Raw genomic sequence first — 16,615 nt, forward strand, 5'->3', positions numbered from 1 at the left:
GGAAACTCTACTTAAAGATTCGTCTCCCTCTTTACCTAACAACAAATTTTATTGCGATACCTCTCAATAGTTCGGCGCTAAAATTCTTAAAGTTTCATTTTCTTTGGTATTTAAATACCCATGGCCATTAATGGGTTAAACTATATAGAAAATGAGAGTCGATATTTAATGCCAGAAATCTCATAACAAACTTCATTTGTGAGTGAGTTCCGAAATTGCGTCTGAAATTTTTTTTTCCCGCGCAGGGGGAAATGTTTGATTCCGGGATGGCAGCTGTAAGCTTAAGCATAAACGGGCAGCCGGCCGTCCTTCTACAGCCCGATACTGTTTACCGCATTGGGCGCAAGGAAGCATATGAGTTCTGTGTCGCCGATGAAGTAAGTACAGCCAAATGTGTAGTTCTTCCCCAAAGATGAAAACATTGCTTTGTTTTAAACTTGTGCGCCTTAGTCCATGGAGCTGTTGCATGCTTTGGCAATTGTCTATCGAGCGGGTGTCCTTCGCGTGTTTGCGCTGATGGGAAAGGTATTCGTGAATGGCCTGGAGAACGGCAATGTGGACATCAGCCGAAAGGATGCCATCGATGGAAAGGTAAAGTTACGCTTCGGTAATGTGGCAGCCGAAGCGCAAATAATGGAACCTATTCAGGTATGTGTATCCCAGAGTGGCTCAAGGAAATACATAAAAAACATTGACATATTTCAGCACCATGATAGCAGTGGATTCGGCGAATCCCTCAAGGACACATCCGTCGATACAACATCAGACAGTCTCGTTATACCAGAAACGGAGGTGCAGTCGGTCAACACAAGTGCTAATACAACGGTTGGTAGCTTCTTTGTACCCGAAACCCAAGCTGTGGTCTTTGATAAAGGAGTCTCGAAGGGCGGCAAAGTTTCGCTGGGCGATGACTTCATGATACCCGAGACGCAAGATCTCCTTAGTACTCCACCAGTTGTTGTCCACAATGAGAAATCCAATTCTATCGATGAAGATGCCTCTGAAATGGGCACGCAGATACGCATTTGCACCCAGGAATTCAATAATTTCGATGAGGATGCATTTGATGACTTCGATTCATCTATGATAATGGGAGATTCTGTGACGGCACTATCGCTTCGTCAGCGCATTGAAAACAAAAACAAGCAGGGTATGTGGAACCTATTCATATATGTAATTATTATCATTTAGATAATTTTTCCCTCTTAGATGTCGATGAAAAGGACCTGGAACTGAGTGCCTTAAATTGGTCTGCAACTAATCCAAAATGCACTGTCTTGAATAGCACCAAGGCGGGAGAATTGTCTCCTCGGGAACTTGCTTGTATTACACCAGACCTATCCGGCCAGAATCCATCTCAAAATGCAGGAAATTGTACTCCTGATCTATTTGATTTGATGAATGCTGGTAATGTACTGTCCGAGAGATCCGCCACACCAACGCTTTGCGGGCTAAAGCAGTTGATTGTGGCCACCATAGAGACACCAACAGCAACTCCTATCGAAGTGGAGGACAAAGAAAATCAGGACTTTATTGTCACTCCGAGCAAAGAGCCAGCAAGCGAATCTCCCAAAAATGGCAACGAAAATAACGAAACTAATCAGGATTTCATTGCCACTCAGCCGTTTCCCTTTCACTTAAAGCGCAAGCAAGAAAGATTGCAAGCAACCGAATCTCTTAAAGATCGCCCTGATGGCGAGCTCATAAATCAGGATTTCATAGAAACTCAGCCATTTCCTTCGAAGCTCAAACAAAATGCCTGGAAAGCAGCCGACTATCCTAAAGACCGCAGCTATGAGGAGGAAACTAATCAAGATTTCATTGCCACTCAGCCGTTCCCCTTATGGAAGAAGAAAAATAGGAACGCAGCTGAATTAACTGAAGAACACCGCGACAGTGAGGACAATCAAGATTTTATAGCCACGGAGGCATTCCCCTCGATAAGCAAGCAAGCAAGTAAGAACACTCCAGAAAATAAAGAGAACATTCCAGTTGAAAAAAATGATACAGAACCCAAAGCTTCTACTTCCAAAGACGCAAAAAGTAAGATAAGATCATTGCACTTTTAATGTCAGTACAATTTTACTCATTCCCTATTTAATAACAGATTTGAATTCCCGTACATATAATGAAATCATGGAGATACTGGACAAAATGGCTGCAGGCCTTCCACAGCCGCCTGATGATCCAAACGAACCTCAAATTAAGTTCGTTGAACCTTCCATTATTATGGATGAAAACTATAATGCTAAGGTTAGTTGAACGTATGTACATCCCCGCATGACTTCGTATAACATTTTTCCAACTCTACAGGTTGCCCGTCTAGAATCCATCTATCCGGACAGGGACAGCAAGCGGCTTTGGGGTTTACCGAAATTACCCGAAGTCTTGAATAGCCGCATAGCCGGATCGGAGTCACCTCCACGTACTAGTAGGTTTCCAAGTGTTTTTTCATATGCGCCGGCCTCGCTTAACACGGATCTTAAATGACTGGGAACCAGAGTGTCGTGTCGTGCTGAGTTCCAGAAGAACACGTTTTCGACCATTAATATTTTCTTGATCATGCCTGTCTGTCCGTCTCGATGAACGCCTAGATCTCAGAAACACTAAGAGCTAAAGCAGCCGAATTGTGTATCCAAATTTTGGTTCGCCCGACCGTCTTCCACCCCCACAAAGAACGAAAATCTGTGGCATCTACGATTTTGAAGATACGAGAAAATCGAAAACGTGGAATCATAGAGAATGGCCAGTTCTAGCAGTTTGCCAAATCTGGATCAGTGGCTACGCTAATCCTTCTCTCTTTCTCACTCTTAGCCGTGCAGCGAGATGTTATGCTGGTGTGGGTGTAAGAAATGAGAGAGAGAGAGAGACATACATATGTATGTAGCGGAATAATAAGCAGTTGCAGAAAAATATTTTTCTCGCTATGTTTTTTCCATCTCTTATGACAAGTGCCAGCCAAGAGATCGCGGATCGATCCCATCCCTCCGCGCGCTAAACAAAAATTCGTCCCTTTAAGTCATCGGCTCCGATGCCCTTGCAAATAATTTTTGCAAATATTACAACGATAAATATTCATTAAAAATGAAACCTTCTTAAGCGAGGCCTTTGTGTAAATGAAAATAATCAAGAATTAATGCAACAATCCTTACCAACAGCAAGAAACGCATGTCAACGACGCCTTTCAGACGAATCACCCAGAATTGAGCCCAGAAAACGGCCAGCGGCTGCAGAAAGCTCACCCGAACGTAAGGTTTTTGGAGTTTATGATCTTCAACCTGCTGAATTATCGTTTTCTTGCAGCTAAAAATAAGATCAGCCGTCTACCTTTGAATTCGTTTATTGAAGAAGATGATAAAAAGGCAGCTGACAAGGAGAGTACGCCGGAATTGGTGGTCAGTAACACACAGCTCGATTCTGCTTCGCATTCCAAAGTAAAGAAGACAACCGGACCCCAAAAAGAGGAACAGGCATCTGACATGGAAAGTTCACCGGAATTGGTGGTCAAGGTGCGGCCGGGTAGATCAAAGAGGTCGACTAGCACACAGCTCGATTCTGCTTCACATTCCAAAGTAAAGAAGAAAATTGAACCCAAAAAAGAGGAACAGACAGCTGACAAGGAAAGTTCATATTCCAAAGTAAAGAAGACAGTCGAACCCAAACAAGAGAAACAGGATGTTCCAGATGCACCACGCAGTCGATTAAGAAACGCAAAAACAATCGACAAGATTCAGGAAAAGGCAGCCAAAATTGGGAATACACCCGAAGAAGGAGTCGTTGAAAAGATAGCAAGCAAGCGAGTAGGAAGACCTAGAAAGATCAAAACACCAACATCAACACCGCAGGACACCATACAGAGTAGGATAAAGAAGGAGAACCCACCAGAGAAAGAAAATGCGAATACTAGTGCAGTGGCAAAACGGAGGGTGGGCAGACCTAGGAAGTCCCAAAAACCAACAGAAGATAAACCAGAACTAAAAGTGAGAAGAAGTGAGACATCATCTACAACAGATAAGATCACTACGAGGAACACGTCAGAGGAGAAAGCTAAAGGAGAACCACAATCCAAAGCTGCAGAAACTCGAGGATTGGTAAAAAGAAAGCAGCTAACAAAATCGACCTCTGTCACTGAAGAGGATAATGGACCAACTACAAGTACTGCAGCAGCAGCACAAAAAGAAAATCTTGGGCGAAGGGGAAGATCAATTAGTAGTAAGTAAAAGTGTATATTGTGTTCATTGCCAATTGTTTCAAGAGCAAGGGTGTTCTCCCGTTTTCCGCTTTGAAGAATAAATATATTTGAGCCCTTGTGGAACCTGTATATATCTTGTACAAATATAAACGCCCAGTCAACATTTTGATGATTATTAATTTTCTCACAGGCACAGGCACAGTCGCGTCATCTCAAGCGAATGCCCTTAAAGGTAAATATGAATAGATAAGTGCTTTCAGCGACAATCATTTATACCCGATTCCATTTTCCAAAGCCATTAACGAACATGTGAGGAAGGCAAAAGGACAAGGAAAAATCAAAATAGCATTCTCGATGTGTAATCTAGCTGAGCTGGCGTCAGTTCTGAAGGCCTTGAAGCGTAAGAATTTGGAGCAGCATTGACATATAATAACATTTATCTACAAATATCACCCTAATCTTTCAGATTCTGTGGAGAAAACGGATGATCCCCTGAACTGCGACGTCCTCATCATGGACAAGGGTGATCGCACGTACAAATTCCTGGTGGGAATAGCTGCCAGTAAACCTATACTCTCCAGTTCCTGGCTTCAATCCATGAGGGCATCGTCTCGTGCAACTGTTCAGACAGAACACCTCTTCTCAGACTCAAACTTCGAGAAGTTGTACAAATTCGATCCTCTAATGGCAATGCAGCATCCACAATTGTTGAGTGGGCTTAACTTTATGCTCTGCGAGGGTATCCAACCGAATCAAAAAGAAATGAAAGGCAAGTACTGTAAACACATTTCAGGCTTTTTTCCTTCAATACTATAACGTTCGTTGGCCTCCCCCTTAGCAATCATTGAAAGTGCTGGTGGAAAGGTCCACAGAGAACCGCCAGCGCAGGAAGAGAATCTGTATGTCATAACTGTAGCCAAGGATAAAAAACGCTACAAGCGAATCCTGCAAAATCGTGCCCATGTTCAGTACATAACCACAGAGGGCATCATGAAGACACTGGTGCAGCATAATCTGGATCTGTTAAACGACCCTAAGGTACAAATTTGAGTCGCGTCTCAGTAAATTGTGCCTTGTTCCTTGTTTTGTGTGGCCATATATATTTCATGTTCATTTTTTTGAAATTACTAAATACATCATAAGATTGTGCTTATTTTCTACTCCAATTTCTTCCGCTTGGATCCTGTGGGCTTGTCAAACTGCTGCCGCATGCCTCCCGCGTGTTCATTGTGGAACTTGATGTTGTTCGAGGTCTCCGCATACCAGGGACAATCGAACTTTGTTGTATCCTGATCCACTAAATGAGTGTACTTGGTGCGGCCGCAGCGACCGAAGTTTTTCACCTGCATCACCTTGGGCAGGATGGTCTTGTCGAAGTGATCCTCAAGCGTTGCCTGGGCAAAGTCTCGTTTTAGCACATCGTTCTCCTCGTCCAGGTAGAAGGCACCGCGATGATAGTATTTCTGCAGGAATTTGTATTTTCCTTTGGTGGCCTTGTTGGTGACCATTTTGGGATTCTGCCGGAGTTCCTGGCGTCGTTCCTCTTCGTTGAGACCACGGACCCGGTCGATTTCCAGTTTCTCTCGTTCGGTGCTGCAATTAAAACATTTAATTGTGGTTCACAATTACGTTCATGAGCTACTTACTTGTCGCGTTCTTCGCGGTCCCGCTTCATTCGCTTGAGCTCGCGAAGCTTCCAAGCCTCGTACTCCACTTCGTCGTTGTCGTCGTCCGTGCACACATCTTCTAGGCAGGCTTCATTCGACTCCGGCTTGGTCTTCTCCAGGTCTTTCTTAACGCTGTCCTCCACCATTCGCAGGGTGGCTCGCCTCCGCTCCTTGGCCGCTCTTTTGGCCTCCGCCTCTATTTGTTTTTGTTTCTGAGCTTCGCGCTCCTTTTCCTGAATGGTCGCCCGATCTTTTTTCCTTACAAACAGGGGCTTAAGACGCGGCTCGTTGTCCTCCTCGCTTTCGCTTTCTTCTTCGTATTCAGAGCTCTCTGTTTCTGAAGATTCCGATTGCTTTTCATCCTCTTTTTGGAGCACCTCCTCCTCGCGCTGTTGCTGCAGCATTCTCGCCCTCAGCTTTGTCCGCCGATTCTCCATTTCCGTGTCACTGAGCTCCGCATCTGTGTCGGATTCGGAGGCAAGTGTAATCTTGTTGGTTCCCCGCTCGAGGTTCTTCTGCTCCTCTGCGTCCGCTTCTTCATCTTCACTGTCACTCTCCACCATCTCGGGCTCGTGGATGTGTCTGTGGCGTTCCCTTCGTTCTCGTTCCATGTCCTCCATATCCACAGGGCGTGCACGTAGGCGTCGCAGACGTGGATCATCCACCTCGGCCTCATCGCCGTCCTCGGCAGGCTTTCCGTCGGCGCTGCCTCTTCGGGCCAGCTCCATCTTGTGGCGTTCAGCCTTGTGGCGCTCCATGCGCTTCCGTGTGTCAATGAAGTCATCCTCATCGCTCTCGTCTGTGCTGGAGTCAACGCGGGCATATTCAGGACGCTTGCCAGATATATATCGCTGGACTTTAACTTTCTGCATGGAAATCTCGCCTGGAAAATCATTGTAAACAACGAGATTGATTGAGATTCATAATTTATCCGCATCATCGCAGTCCAATTAACTTTACCTTTCTCATTGCGCACGGGAACAGCACCCGCAGTACTCTGAATGCCCGAAGGGGCAACGGGAGCACTCATTTTGTGCACTTTACAAAATTTTTAATTTTTTATTTAATTTGCTTATTCTTTAGGTGTGTGACCAGACTTATCGATAAAATGTACCGTCCGACCCCCAGAAATGTACCAAAATATACCGTCTCATTTTAAAAATATACCGTTAATATACTGAGGAATTCAAGTTCTATATTCCTCGATTTTTATATTCCGTGGAATATTACTAGCTTTCTAGATCTTTCAGCCCAGCCAACATAATTTTATCCAATTAATGCTTTTATTGGATTTTTCCTAAAAAGGTTTTAGCGAAAAAGGTCAAACAAAAGAAACGTAAGAGAGTGATCGTTCAAATTGCTCAAATTTGATATTCCGTTGAATAATGCTGACTAACTAAAATCTTTGGCTCTGCCCACATAGTTTTAGGCCATTGATGAATACATTTTCTACAAGATTAGCATCTTTAAGTACTCAGTTTTATTGTATTGTGTCTAAAACAAGGTTTCAACATAATAGGTAAAATAAAGTGACAACGTAAGTGAGCATGTCACGGTTTTTCTTACTTGTAGCTTGTAAACAGGATTATGGGCTTTTTTATGGGCTATTTCGTTAATTTAATTAATACAGACCTTTTCTCAGATTGATATGTTATAGACATATTAATGCATACCTTGTATGTATATATTTATCTCGATCCCGATACATATTCTTGGTCTCTGTAAGAAGACAATAAACTGCAAAATAACTTTTAAATACCTTTAAAACAGAGACTGACTAGTTTCTGAATTAATTAAAGCTTGGGATGACAAACTTTTCCGCAATTCTATAATAATCTTCTTCCTAGGGTATGCAGCATGCTGCGGGAAAAAAAATAACGTAACATGTTTTGAAATGCATTTTTGAAACGATACCATGTTTGACGATTTTCTTTGGTTGAAAAATAAAACTGTGGAAAAGAGCACCAAACTAAATGAAAAAAAAAGTTTTTATGGATATAGTATATGTATGTGGTGTATACGTAACTTATCAATACCAAGTCTTAATACTAGTCCGTTCTGGGTCCGTTAAACTCACCTGGCAGTACCTGATTAGCATGAAGGCAGAAACGGCCACAGACAGCATGTTTGGATATGTCGTGTTAATATTCCCCAATAGTTGCGGCATATTCACCCTTAGCGACACCCTTGTCTCCATTTTTCCAAGGCCCAATTTTCGCCGAACAATATTCTGAATCTACTTCAGCTCCTGATTATGAACTTCAAGTACATTCGCCGGTGGGTTCACCTTGTCAATAGTTGTGATTTCAGTTCCAATCATTACCATATGTCGATCCAAGTACAGTAATTTAATAATTTAAAAGTATAGAATAAGACACATTGTGTCTACCGATTCATACCCGATTCAAAGAGAGATTTTGCAGAGCCAAAAGAGCCAATAACCTTATATCCCCTATAGTTAAGAAGGTGAGCAACTTTAGCTAAACGGCGGAAAATTATACTGTTTGTAAATTCTTTTTACTTAAAAAATAAAAAAAGTCCGATATTTTTCAACTGAACTGCGCTAAAATTCTTCAAGATTCATAATTTTCCTTTTTTTAATACAGGTCTACAATGGGTTAATCGTTCTCTATCCATGATCGGTTTATTCCTTGATTTTAATATTCGGCTCAATATTACTAGCTAGCTAAGATTTTTAGCACTGAACACATGATTTAATTTGATTGATGAATCAATTTTCTACATGACTGGCTAAATTGGATTGCTTATAAAATAAGTTTGAAGCAAAAGATGAACAAAAATGTTAATATGTATACATGATAGATATACGGTATTCGTTATCGATAACGATAAGGCGGGCGTTAGCAGGCCGTTTCAAAACGAAATTCAAAATGATTCATCTTCATTTCCGCAAGGATAAAATTGATTGGTTTCAAATGTGTGAATGACGGAAGTGCTATGACTTAGCACCCCCTAGTATGAAGCCACCAACTAATTGAGACACCAATTAACGATACATATAACACGGGTCGGGCTCGGCTGCATATTTTAGCAATGTCAACGCCCACTCTAATTAATGTAATAATTGACAAATTGACTACTACGCTTTCTTTTAAACAATTCATAAATATTATTGGGTGGCAGACGCGTTCTTGTGTAATATCTTGAATGACACCAAACAGAGAATATTGTTCTAAATATACTTTTGATTGATATTGCGTTTGTTGGTTCGTTACGACAGCACGCACGCAGCACGTGTGGCCTGCCGGCTGGTTCTGTTCTTTTGTGGTCTTGAAAGAGACAACGGCCGGCCTGCCCATACCGGACCAAAGTCCAATCACATCTCATGAGTGAGAGGCTCGACCAGTTTTGTGACGATTGAAGTGGCTTGCATCTTATAAACAAACTTTCCGTTGTTGCTGCTGTTGTTAGATCGTTTCGGGCCTAAACACTGCGACGCATTTGCCGAACTGCTTTAAACTGCTTTCGGCTGGCTAGTGGAACGGGCAAGATTTACATCAGGCTAGGCTGTTAGTTAACTATATGGCGGGAATATTTAATTAATGCAACACGCTTCAAAGCTCAACTGCATAGCCATAGCCACTGCCCTGGGTAATCTCTCCACGTTTCCATCGATACCAGCCGGTGTCTACAGTGACCTTATACCAAGGCGGTGCGTTTTGGAGACTTTCCGCTGGCGGGGAAGCCCCTAATAAATTTGACATTAATTTGTTGATCTTCTTCTGATCTTGATTGCTGTTTTCCCCATCAATTCCTTATACTCTTGGGCATTTCTTTGGGTTCAATGTGAATTTATTGTGATTGATACTTTTTTGAACCAGCCGCCACCTCGCCTTTCAATTCCAGTACACATTACACTTTTATTAGAATTAAGCACTCGCAAGAAATAATTCAAAACAAATAATTTTCTATTAAGAGAAAGAGAGAAAGGGAGAGAAAGAGTGTCATGACTGATCAAAATCGTACCAGATCGAACTTGTTATCGTTATCCAAGTAAGACCATTACCAGGCGGCAAGGCAATTGAGGCGAGGCGACAAGCACACAAAAAAAAGAGTGATAAAATCGCTTCGTATACGAGGCCCATTATTAATTGGCGCACTTTTTTCCTTTGTGACTGGTCTCGGGTTACTTAAAAAGTAATAAAAGAAAATTTTCATTCACAGCACGGGTACATCCATCACGCAAGCCGAAAGCAACTAAGAACACTTAACACATCTTGTTGTCTAACAATTAAACTTTTGTACTTTGTTTACAACGCATTTCATTTAGCATTTAGCCCTGGTCAATTGATGACGATCCACCGTCCACTGTCCTGTCCTGTCCGCCTACCGATGGAGTTTTCTCCGGTATTTTCTGGCACTTATGCAGAGAGTTTTATGGAATGCACATCTATGGGAATGGAATGAATCATGCGATTCACTTAATTGTACTTTCAGTTCAGGAATCGGAGTACAATGGAATAAATGTCTCAACTTAAAATATGACTGCCAGCAGTTTATCTTTCCTAAGTTTATTTATATTTTTCCAATAGTGTAAACCACGTTTTACTTTAAATTTCAATTGGAATTTCAGTGGAACGAATTTGGCTCCACATTGAAGATCACGTCGTTGTTTGTTTGAAAATATGACAACAAAAATTTGCTAAAAGTGTTGTAAAGATAAAGATTGAGAAAGGTATTGGCATTCGATCTTTCGTAATCCCCCGCATACGAATTATCAAGGAAGTGCTCGGCTTCCAGGCATTCTATATAGTAAGATACATAGATCTTCGCTTTTAAACAAGATTTTCCCTGACGCTATCAATCGACCATCAATTAAGTGCCGCTCGCGCTCGCGCTCGCGCTCTCCCTCTCGCTCTCGCTCTCGGATCTCTGTACGAGCATCACGAAGCATCTTGTGGAGATCGGCAAGCGCATATCCGGCGTCGCTAGGCTTGCGCTGGCGCTCGCTTGCTCTTAGTTCGATTTTCGCTCTTGTTTTGGGGCCCAAGACTTTGAAGAGAGAGCCAGAGACCGCCCCGTGGGGTTCCCGCAGCTGGGCCGCTCGGTGATCTGTGATTTGACGCTGCCTTGGCTGTCGGGGGCCTGGCTGTCGTATAAAACAGCGTAACGGACGCTTGCAAAACTCATTCATATGAAAATTGTCAATACGTTCGAACTGCTTTAAGAACACCCAGTGAAAAAACCATCAAAGGACAAGTGCTCAAAACTAAAAATTTCACAAAGGACAACCAAACATCTCAAAAAGGGATATATAATACCTAAAGAAAATATCAGTGATCAATATATTCGTTTGGTGAATTCCAAATAAGAGAGAAAAACACGTTAATGAAATACAGAAATAATCAAGGCACAATCCTGCAAATACAATTCAGAACATTTCTAAGATACAATTCTCTATGTGCCTATCCACCTGAGTGCTAAACGAAGACGACAACGAATAAAAATATAATTTAAGGATTGAAAAATCCGACATCAAGGTGAGGAAGTAAATTAATACTGAGGTGAAAGCGGCTTTAGATCGACAAGTATTTCACCGTTTATTAAATGCAAATGAAGTAGACTTTCTACACCAACAATTGTCTCACTTAATAAGTTTTTTTAATTCTCATTATTTATGTAGTTTTCATTCAACCAAGTGCCACTTAGAACCTTTCAAATGTATGCCATTGACTGTGTATTTTTATTATCACTAAAAATAGTTTAAAAATTAGGCAAACAATTAAAATTTGTAAAGCAAAAAAAAAACCAGCTGAAATCAATTTGGAGAACCCATAAATCTATCAACAAGCAAAGCTGTCGAACATCTCAAATTTCTCAGACCCTCTGACGACTCTGGGCAATTAGCCAAACCCTTTCGCACCCGCACCCGCCTCCGCCCTGGCCATTGCCCTACCTATTGGGCAATCTTTTTTACAACTGTTACAAGGTCCAAGTATCCCCGTGATAGATCCGTGGCAGCGTCAAGTGCTCCTCTTCATTGGAGAGGACCGGTGAAGTTTGCTGGCACTATCTTTGACCAGATGGGCATGCCCTAACAGCCTGTCTGCCACAAATCATGTCAAATGGTTTATTTTGTTTATATGAATATTAATAATAAAAAAAAAAAACGAAAATCGAAAAACGAAAAACCGAACCAAATACAAAAACAAAACCCAGACATGGCAAACCCCAAAACAAAACAGACGCATATCAATTGGCGGAGACGACGAGCTCGAGATATAGGGAAAAGACAAAGATGTTTTCAGATATTTGCCCTGGTCAGTGGTGGGGGGTGGAGGGGGTTCCACATGCGAAAGGGGGATAGAAAATGCCACCAATTAAGCCAGGCGCCCTGTCCGTGTCGCCCCCCCCCCCCCCCCCCCCCCCCACATAATCGTAGAACAGCACCCAGAACGCATACGACCTGTGTACTACAAAGACTGTCTCCAGACAAGAGTGGAAACGTGTTTCTCCCCGGCACCTCTGTGTGGAGGGAACCTTTTCGATTAGGCCGCTCTTTCACGGAGGCATCTTGCTCTGCTCTTACTCTTCGCCTCAGGCCTTGCCAGCAGCAGCTCTTTTCAGATGCGATGGATGGCAAATTTCTGGCCAAAACCGGCGCAATCCGGCTCAAGCCACAAGCCACTGATATAAACCAGTTGAATTCGCTTAAATCTGAATTGGGCGCGGGAGCATTTCTCACTTTTCGCTCAAAACTTTGCTGCCGTTTGCTCTGCCTCTTTCTCAGTATCTGTGTGAGTGTTTGTTTCCGTATTGCATCAGTGTGTGTGTGGGATTGTGTGTGTGTGTGTGTGTGTGCCACAGGAGCAGATTTTCTTTAATAGTTTGAATTGGCTGGAAAATTGGGAGCAGGAGAAGCAGGTTCGGTTCTAAGTTCGGTTGATTAAAATAATTGTCAGAGTGTTTGAATCAATTGGATTGTTGATTGATTCGTATGGGTTATCGATTGCAAAATGAGTGTTTTATGATTTAACAATTGAACGCGAATATCAATGAATGTGTAATGGGTGGTGGAAATATTGTATGGAAATCAGACACGATGCAAAGTGTCCGACGGGCCAAATGATCATTACGATCTGTACTCCTAAAAGTAGTTCATGGCACATATGTACATACATATATGTACATAAGTAACCTTAAGGTGGCTTTCAGTCTTCACTTTCTCTTGGAGACTCCCTACCAGAATCTGCTTTCTCTTCCTTTCTACATACATACATATGTCGATTACATATCCCGAAAATCATTTACGAAAGCGTTTCGCCTTGAACGAGTGTGGACCCATAACGAAAATATATTAATAATAAAGCAATTACACCCAAATGGAATTGTTTGTTTAAGGAAATAATATATTTGTACTTGAACATGGAAGCTGTGGCCAATGGCCCGTTCGATTCCATAGCCCCTACCCTCCCTTCAGCCTCCCCTGCTTCTTTCCAGAGATGACTGCTGGTGGAATTTGTGGGGGATCGTTCGCTTAATTAATTAATGGCAGCCAAAGCGACACCCACTGATGGAAAGCTTTGGCGATTGCCGCCTTGGTGCAATTTCTTTTCGGGAACCTTGATCTTGCTATGATCTAAGCCGTATGTTATGCTCTATTCCGTTTCAGTTCGCAAATAACGTTGTGGGGCTTCAGACGGAGAGTGACCCAAGGTGTCTGGCTCGAACCACTCATCGGTTGCAGTTGCAGTTGCACATTCCCTGGCAGGATGTTCGCTACCCAGGATACCATTTTGAAGCTGCTGACCCTCTGCGCTTTGGCGCATTCTATTACCGCCTATGCGCTGCAGGAGAAGACCCCCGCATCGGGATCTGCATCTGCTCCGCTGGACCCCAGTCACAAGTATCTGATTGTGCGGGGAGAAAGTCCTATCGGAGCCTCCGCCTCCCAGGAGCATGTGGACTTTGATAATGCGGCAACGCTGCTCCTGCAGGCCTACAAGTCCCAGCAGACCACGTCCCCGAATGGACTGGAGGAGTGCAGCGCGCCCAGCCACAAGCCCACCTTCTCCGGCTACGACTACGTGATTCTGCTGGGCATGCTGGTCATCTCGCTGGGCATTGGCATCTTCTACGGGTTCTTCCAGAAGGGAGGCAGCTCCTCCAACGAGTTTCTTCTGGGTTCCGAGATGAGCATCTTCCCAGTGACCCTCAGCCTGACGACCAGCTTCATTACGGCTATCGAGCTGCTGGGCAACCCATCCGAGATGTACTTCCAGGGCACACAGTTCGTGCTGATTGTGATCCCCATGGTGCTGGTCATCCCGGTGGCGGTCAAGATCTTTTACCCCATATATTTCAAAATGGAGCTCACCAGCTGCTATGAATACCTGGGCATACGCTTCGGCAAGGAGATCCGAATCTTGGGCGCAGTACTCTATGTCATACAGGTGCGTTCAGAGGATCCTCAACAGAAAGAACTTTGTGTAACCTATCTTCCTCTATTAGATGTGCTTCTACACGGCTGTTGCTGTCCTCGCTCCAGCCATTGCCTTGTCCAAGGCCACAGGATTGGACACCAAAATTGCTGTCATTCTGATTTATGTGGTCTGCGTCTTTTATTCCTCGCAGGGCGGCATGAAGGCTGTGGTCATTGCCGATTCCTTCCAGGTAAACGGACAAAAGAAAACTCCAGGGATCTATTTTGTAACCTTTTTTCAATCCTTTTCAGGCTGCAGTCCTGGCTGTGTCTCTCGTTTTGATTGTGGGTCTCGGCAGCTACTACAGCGGGACTCCCATTCAGGTCTTTCAGAAGGCTGCCGAACTCAATCGCTTGGAGTTCTTCAAGTAAGTTTTACACCTAGAAACCCTTTTGCCTTTCTCTTCTAATTTTTTGCACTCTTCCAGCATTGACCCCAGTCCCACGACCCGCCACACCGTTTGGTCTGTGGTCATTGGCGGCTTCTTCTACTGGACATCGCTGTTCTGCACCAACCAGGCCTCCGTCCAGAAGTGCATGTCACTAAAGTCCTTAAAGCTAGCGAAGATTGCTCTGGGCTTTGCCATTATAGGTTTGATTGCCGTTTTCCTGCTCAACTTTTACACGGGCTTGATGGTCTTCAACCACTATGCGGACTGCGATCCCCTGACGGCAGGTCGCATCTCGGCCTCGGATCAGCTGCTGCCTTTCTACGTGATCAATACGTATGAGCACATCTACTCCATTGCGGGCATCTTCGTTGCAGGAATCTTTGCGGCTAGTTTAGGGTAGGCACCACCACACTTGTGGAGCTCTAAGAACCAGCACTGATTATACTTTCTCTTGCCTCCAGAACTGTGGCGTCTGCCTTGAACTCCCTGTCCGCTGTGACCTGCGAGGATCTGCTTGCCAATGGCATGAACATCAAAATCTCTCCGGAGAAGGGAGCAACCTATGCCAAGTGGATGTCCTTGGGCTACGGTATTGCCTCCTTCGGACTGGTGTTCATTGTGGAGCATCTGGGCGGCGTGTTGCAGGCTACTCTCACATTGAATGGCCTCATCGGTGGCGTGACACTGGGTCTGTTTGTCCTTGGTATTGCCTGTAAGCAGGCCAACACTAAGGGAGCCTTCTATGGCGGGCTTCTATCGCTGATTCTAGTGATCTTTGTGGGTGTGGTGGCCCAGATAGCCAGTGTGGAGCCACCTCCGCTGGCCACATCCATCGAGCACTGCGATTGTCATGTGAATGTGACCAGCATTATCGAGGACTTGCTCACCGAATCAATGAATCCCATTGAGCAGGAAGGATTCACGTGAGTTTAGCTTTTGTTCTCGAACGTTTCGATGGTTATTTGAATCATGTTATTCCATTCCTTGCAGTTCCTGGCCCATCTTCCGGCTAAGCTATATGTGGTATAGCATGATCGGATGCCTGTTGACAGTATTCCTAGGATGGTTCATCTCCCTGATAATCGACTTTAAGCAACGACGAAATGTCCTGAAGATCACCGGCAAGGGCATCGATAACGAAGGCGTCTCCGATGAGGTGTTCAAGAGCGACTCCCAAGTGCAGTACACCACCAACAGCACCATCACCACCACCACAGCGGTAGACCCACCACCCCCACCCACAACCAAAGAGACTACAAGTGACGAGGGGCATGTGAATCATGCCATACGCATCGACGACGAATAGAATCGAATTCGAATTTGGCTTGGAATAATTCCAATCCAGTGTATTCCTTGTGTAACCGGTAACCTCTATGTACAAAGACCAGTCGCAATCCTAACTGTCCTAGTTTAGTCGCAAGAGTGATTTTTAGTTTTAAGTCCAATCATAGCCCGATTGCTGCTACACCCCGAGAGCAATCTTCGACACAGTATTCTGTATAAGAAATTTTTTTTTTTTTTTTATATAGTCTCTTTCAACCGTGTATACATATATACTAGTTGAAAGAATTATTTGCACGGGCCAACAACGCCACCACACTTTACTAATTTTACTACGAAAGTGAATTTACCTTTAGGTTTGTTTTAAGCAACCATAAAAATAACCTTAAATAAAGACATATATGTATTCTTAATCAGCATCCGCTGACTTAAATCAAAATTCAATCTGATTTTTATGTAAAATGGAGTAGTTCCCAAAATACACGTGGCATGTATTGGATGGAGCCACTGTGCATATGTAGTTGTCATGTATACTCTACATGCCGATCAATATCGATTCTTCGCGGGAAAAATTCTAAAAAATCATTGATTTTGCAAAGAAGTTTATTTCGTTATTTAGATTCAAAAAAAAATATTATAC

At 43.5% G+C, this 16,615-nt stretch overlaps 3 protein-coding genes across 3 annotated transcripts; 2 read left to right on the forward strand and 1 right to left on the reverse strand.

Annotated features, from left to right (window-relative positions):
• Positions 1 to 141: 141 nt before the first annotated feature.
• LOC108165301 lies at positions 142 to 5,345 on the forward strand. Its single transcript, XM_033386757.1, has 12 exons — positions 142 to 377; positions 451 to 648; positions 706 to 1,150; positions 1,210 to 2,043; positions 2,108 to 2,253; positions 2,314 to 2,431; positions 3,159 to 3,248; positions 3,304 to 4,212; positions 4,383 to 4,424; positions 4,488 to 4,592; positions 4,659 to 4,961; positions 5,031 to 5,345. Exons 1-12 carry the CDS (start codon positions 252 to 254, stop codon positions 5,240 to 5,242), a joined length of 3,528 nt encoding a protein of 1,175 aa, XP_033242648.1. The 5' UTR covers positions 142 to 251; the 3' UTR covers positions 5,243 to 5,345.
• On the reverse strand, positions 5,255 to 6,960 carry LOC108151031 (microfibrillar-associated protein 1). Its single transcript, XM_017279390.2, has 3 exons — positions 6,820 to 6,960; positions 5,839 to 6,742; positions 5,255 to 5,785 (listed from the first exon to the last, which is right to left on the reverse strand). Exons 1-3 carry the CDS (start codon positions 6,887 to 6,889, stop codon positions 5,350 to 5,352), a joined length of 1,410 nt encoding a protein of 469 aa, XP_017134879.1. The 5' UTR covers positions 6,890 to 6,960; the 3' UTR covers positions 5,255 to 5,349.
• A 4,047-nt stretch (positions 6,961 to 11,007) lies between these two features.
• On the forward strand, positions 11,008 to 16,408 carry LOC108153583 (sodium-coupled monocarboxylate transporter 1). The gene is made up of 7 exons (XM_017283663.2): positions 11,008 to 11,360; positions 13,493 to 14,273; positions 14,332 to 14,493; positions 14,555 to 14,670; positions 14,731 to 15,090; positions 15,156 to 15,617; positions 15,685 to 16,408. The coding sequence occupies exons 2-7, from the start codon at positions 13,593 to 13,595 to the stop codon at positions 15,998 to 16,000; spliced, it is 2,097 nt and encodes a 698-aa protein (XP_017139152.1). The 5' UTR covers positions 11,008 to 11,360; positions 13,493 to 13,592; the 3' UTR covers positions 16,001 to 16,408.
• Positions 16,409 to 16,615: the final 207 nt, after the last annotated feature.

The sequence above is a fragment of the Drosophila miranda genome, chromosome XR, assembly GCF_003369915.1.
Source record: "Drosophila miranda strain MSH22 chromosome XR, D.miranda_PacBio2.1, whole genome shotgun sequence".
Taxonomy (NCBI): Eukaryota; Metazoa; Arthropoda; class Insecta; order Diptera; family Drosophilidae; genus Drosophila; species Drosophila miranda.

Bases quoted from the DNA above. Each gene is read 5' to 3' on its own strand.
- LOC108165301 (XM_033386757.1), top strand. From the start codon at position 252: ATGTTTGATTCCGGGATGGCAGCTGTAAGCTTAAGCATAAACGGGCAG. The intron at 4,213-4,382 runs GTAAGTAAAAGT...ATTTTCTCACAG, and splicing joins AAGGGGAAGATCAATTAGTA to GCACAGGCACAGTCGCGTCA. The intron at 4,593-4,658 runs GTAAGAATTTGG...CTAATCTTTCAG, and splicing joins AGTTCTGAAGGCCTTGAAGC to ATTCTGTGGAGAAAACGGAT.
- LOC108151031 (XM_017279390.2), bottom strand. From the start codon at position 6,889: ATGAGTGCTCCCGTTGCCCCTTCGGGCATTCAGAGTACTGCGGGTGCT. The intron at 6,743-6,819 runs GTAAAGTTAATT...ATGATTTTCCAG, and splicing joins TCCCGTGCGCAATGAGAAAG to GCGAGATTTCCATGCAGAAA. The intron at 5,786-5,838 runs GTAAGTAGCTCA...TTTTAATTGCAG, and splicing joins GACCGCGAAGAACGCGACAA to CACCGAACGAGAGAAACTGG.
- LOC108153583 (XM_017283663.2), top strand. From the start codon at position 13,593: ATGTTCGCTACCCAGGATACCATTTTGAAGCTGCTGACCCTCTGCGCT. The intron at 14,671-14,730 runs GTAAGTTTTACA...GCACTCTTCCAG, and splicing joins AATCGCTTGGAGTTCTTCAA to CATTGACCCCAGTCCCACGA. The intron at 15,091-15,155 runs GTAGGCACCACC...TCTTGCCTCCAG, and splicing joins ATCTTTGCGGCTAGTTTAGG to AACTGTGGCGTCTGCCTTGA.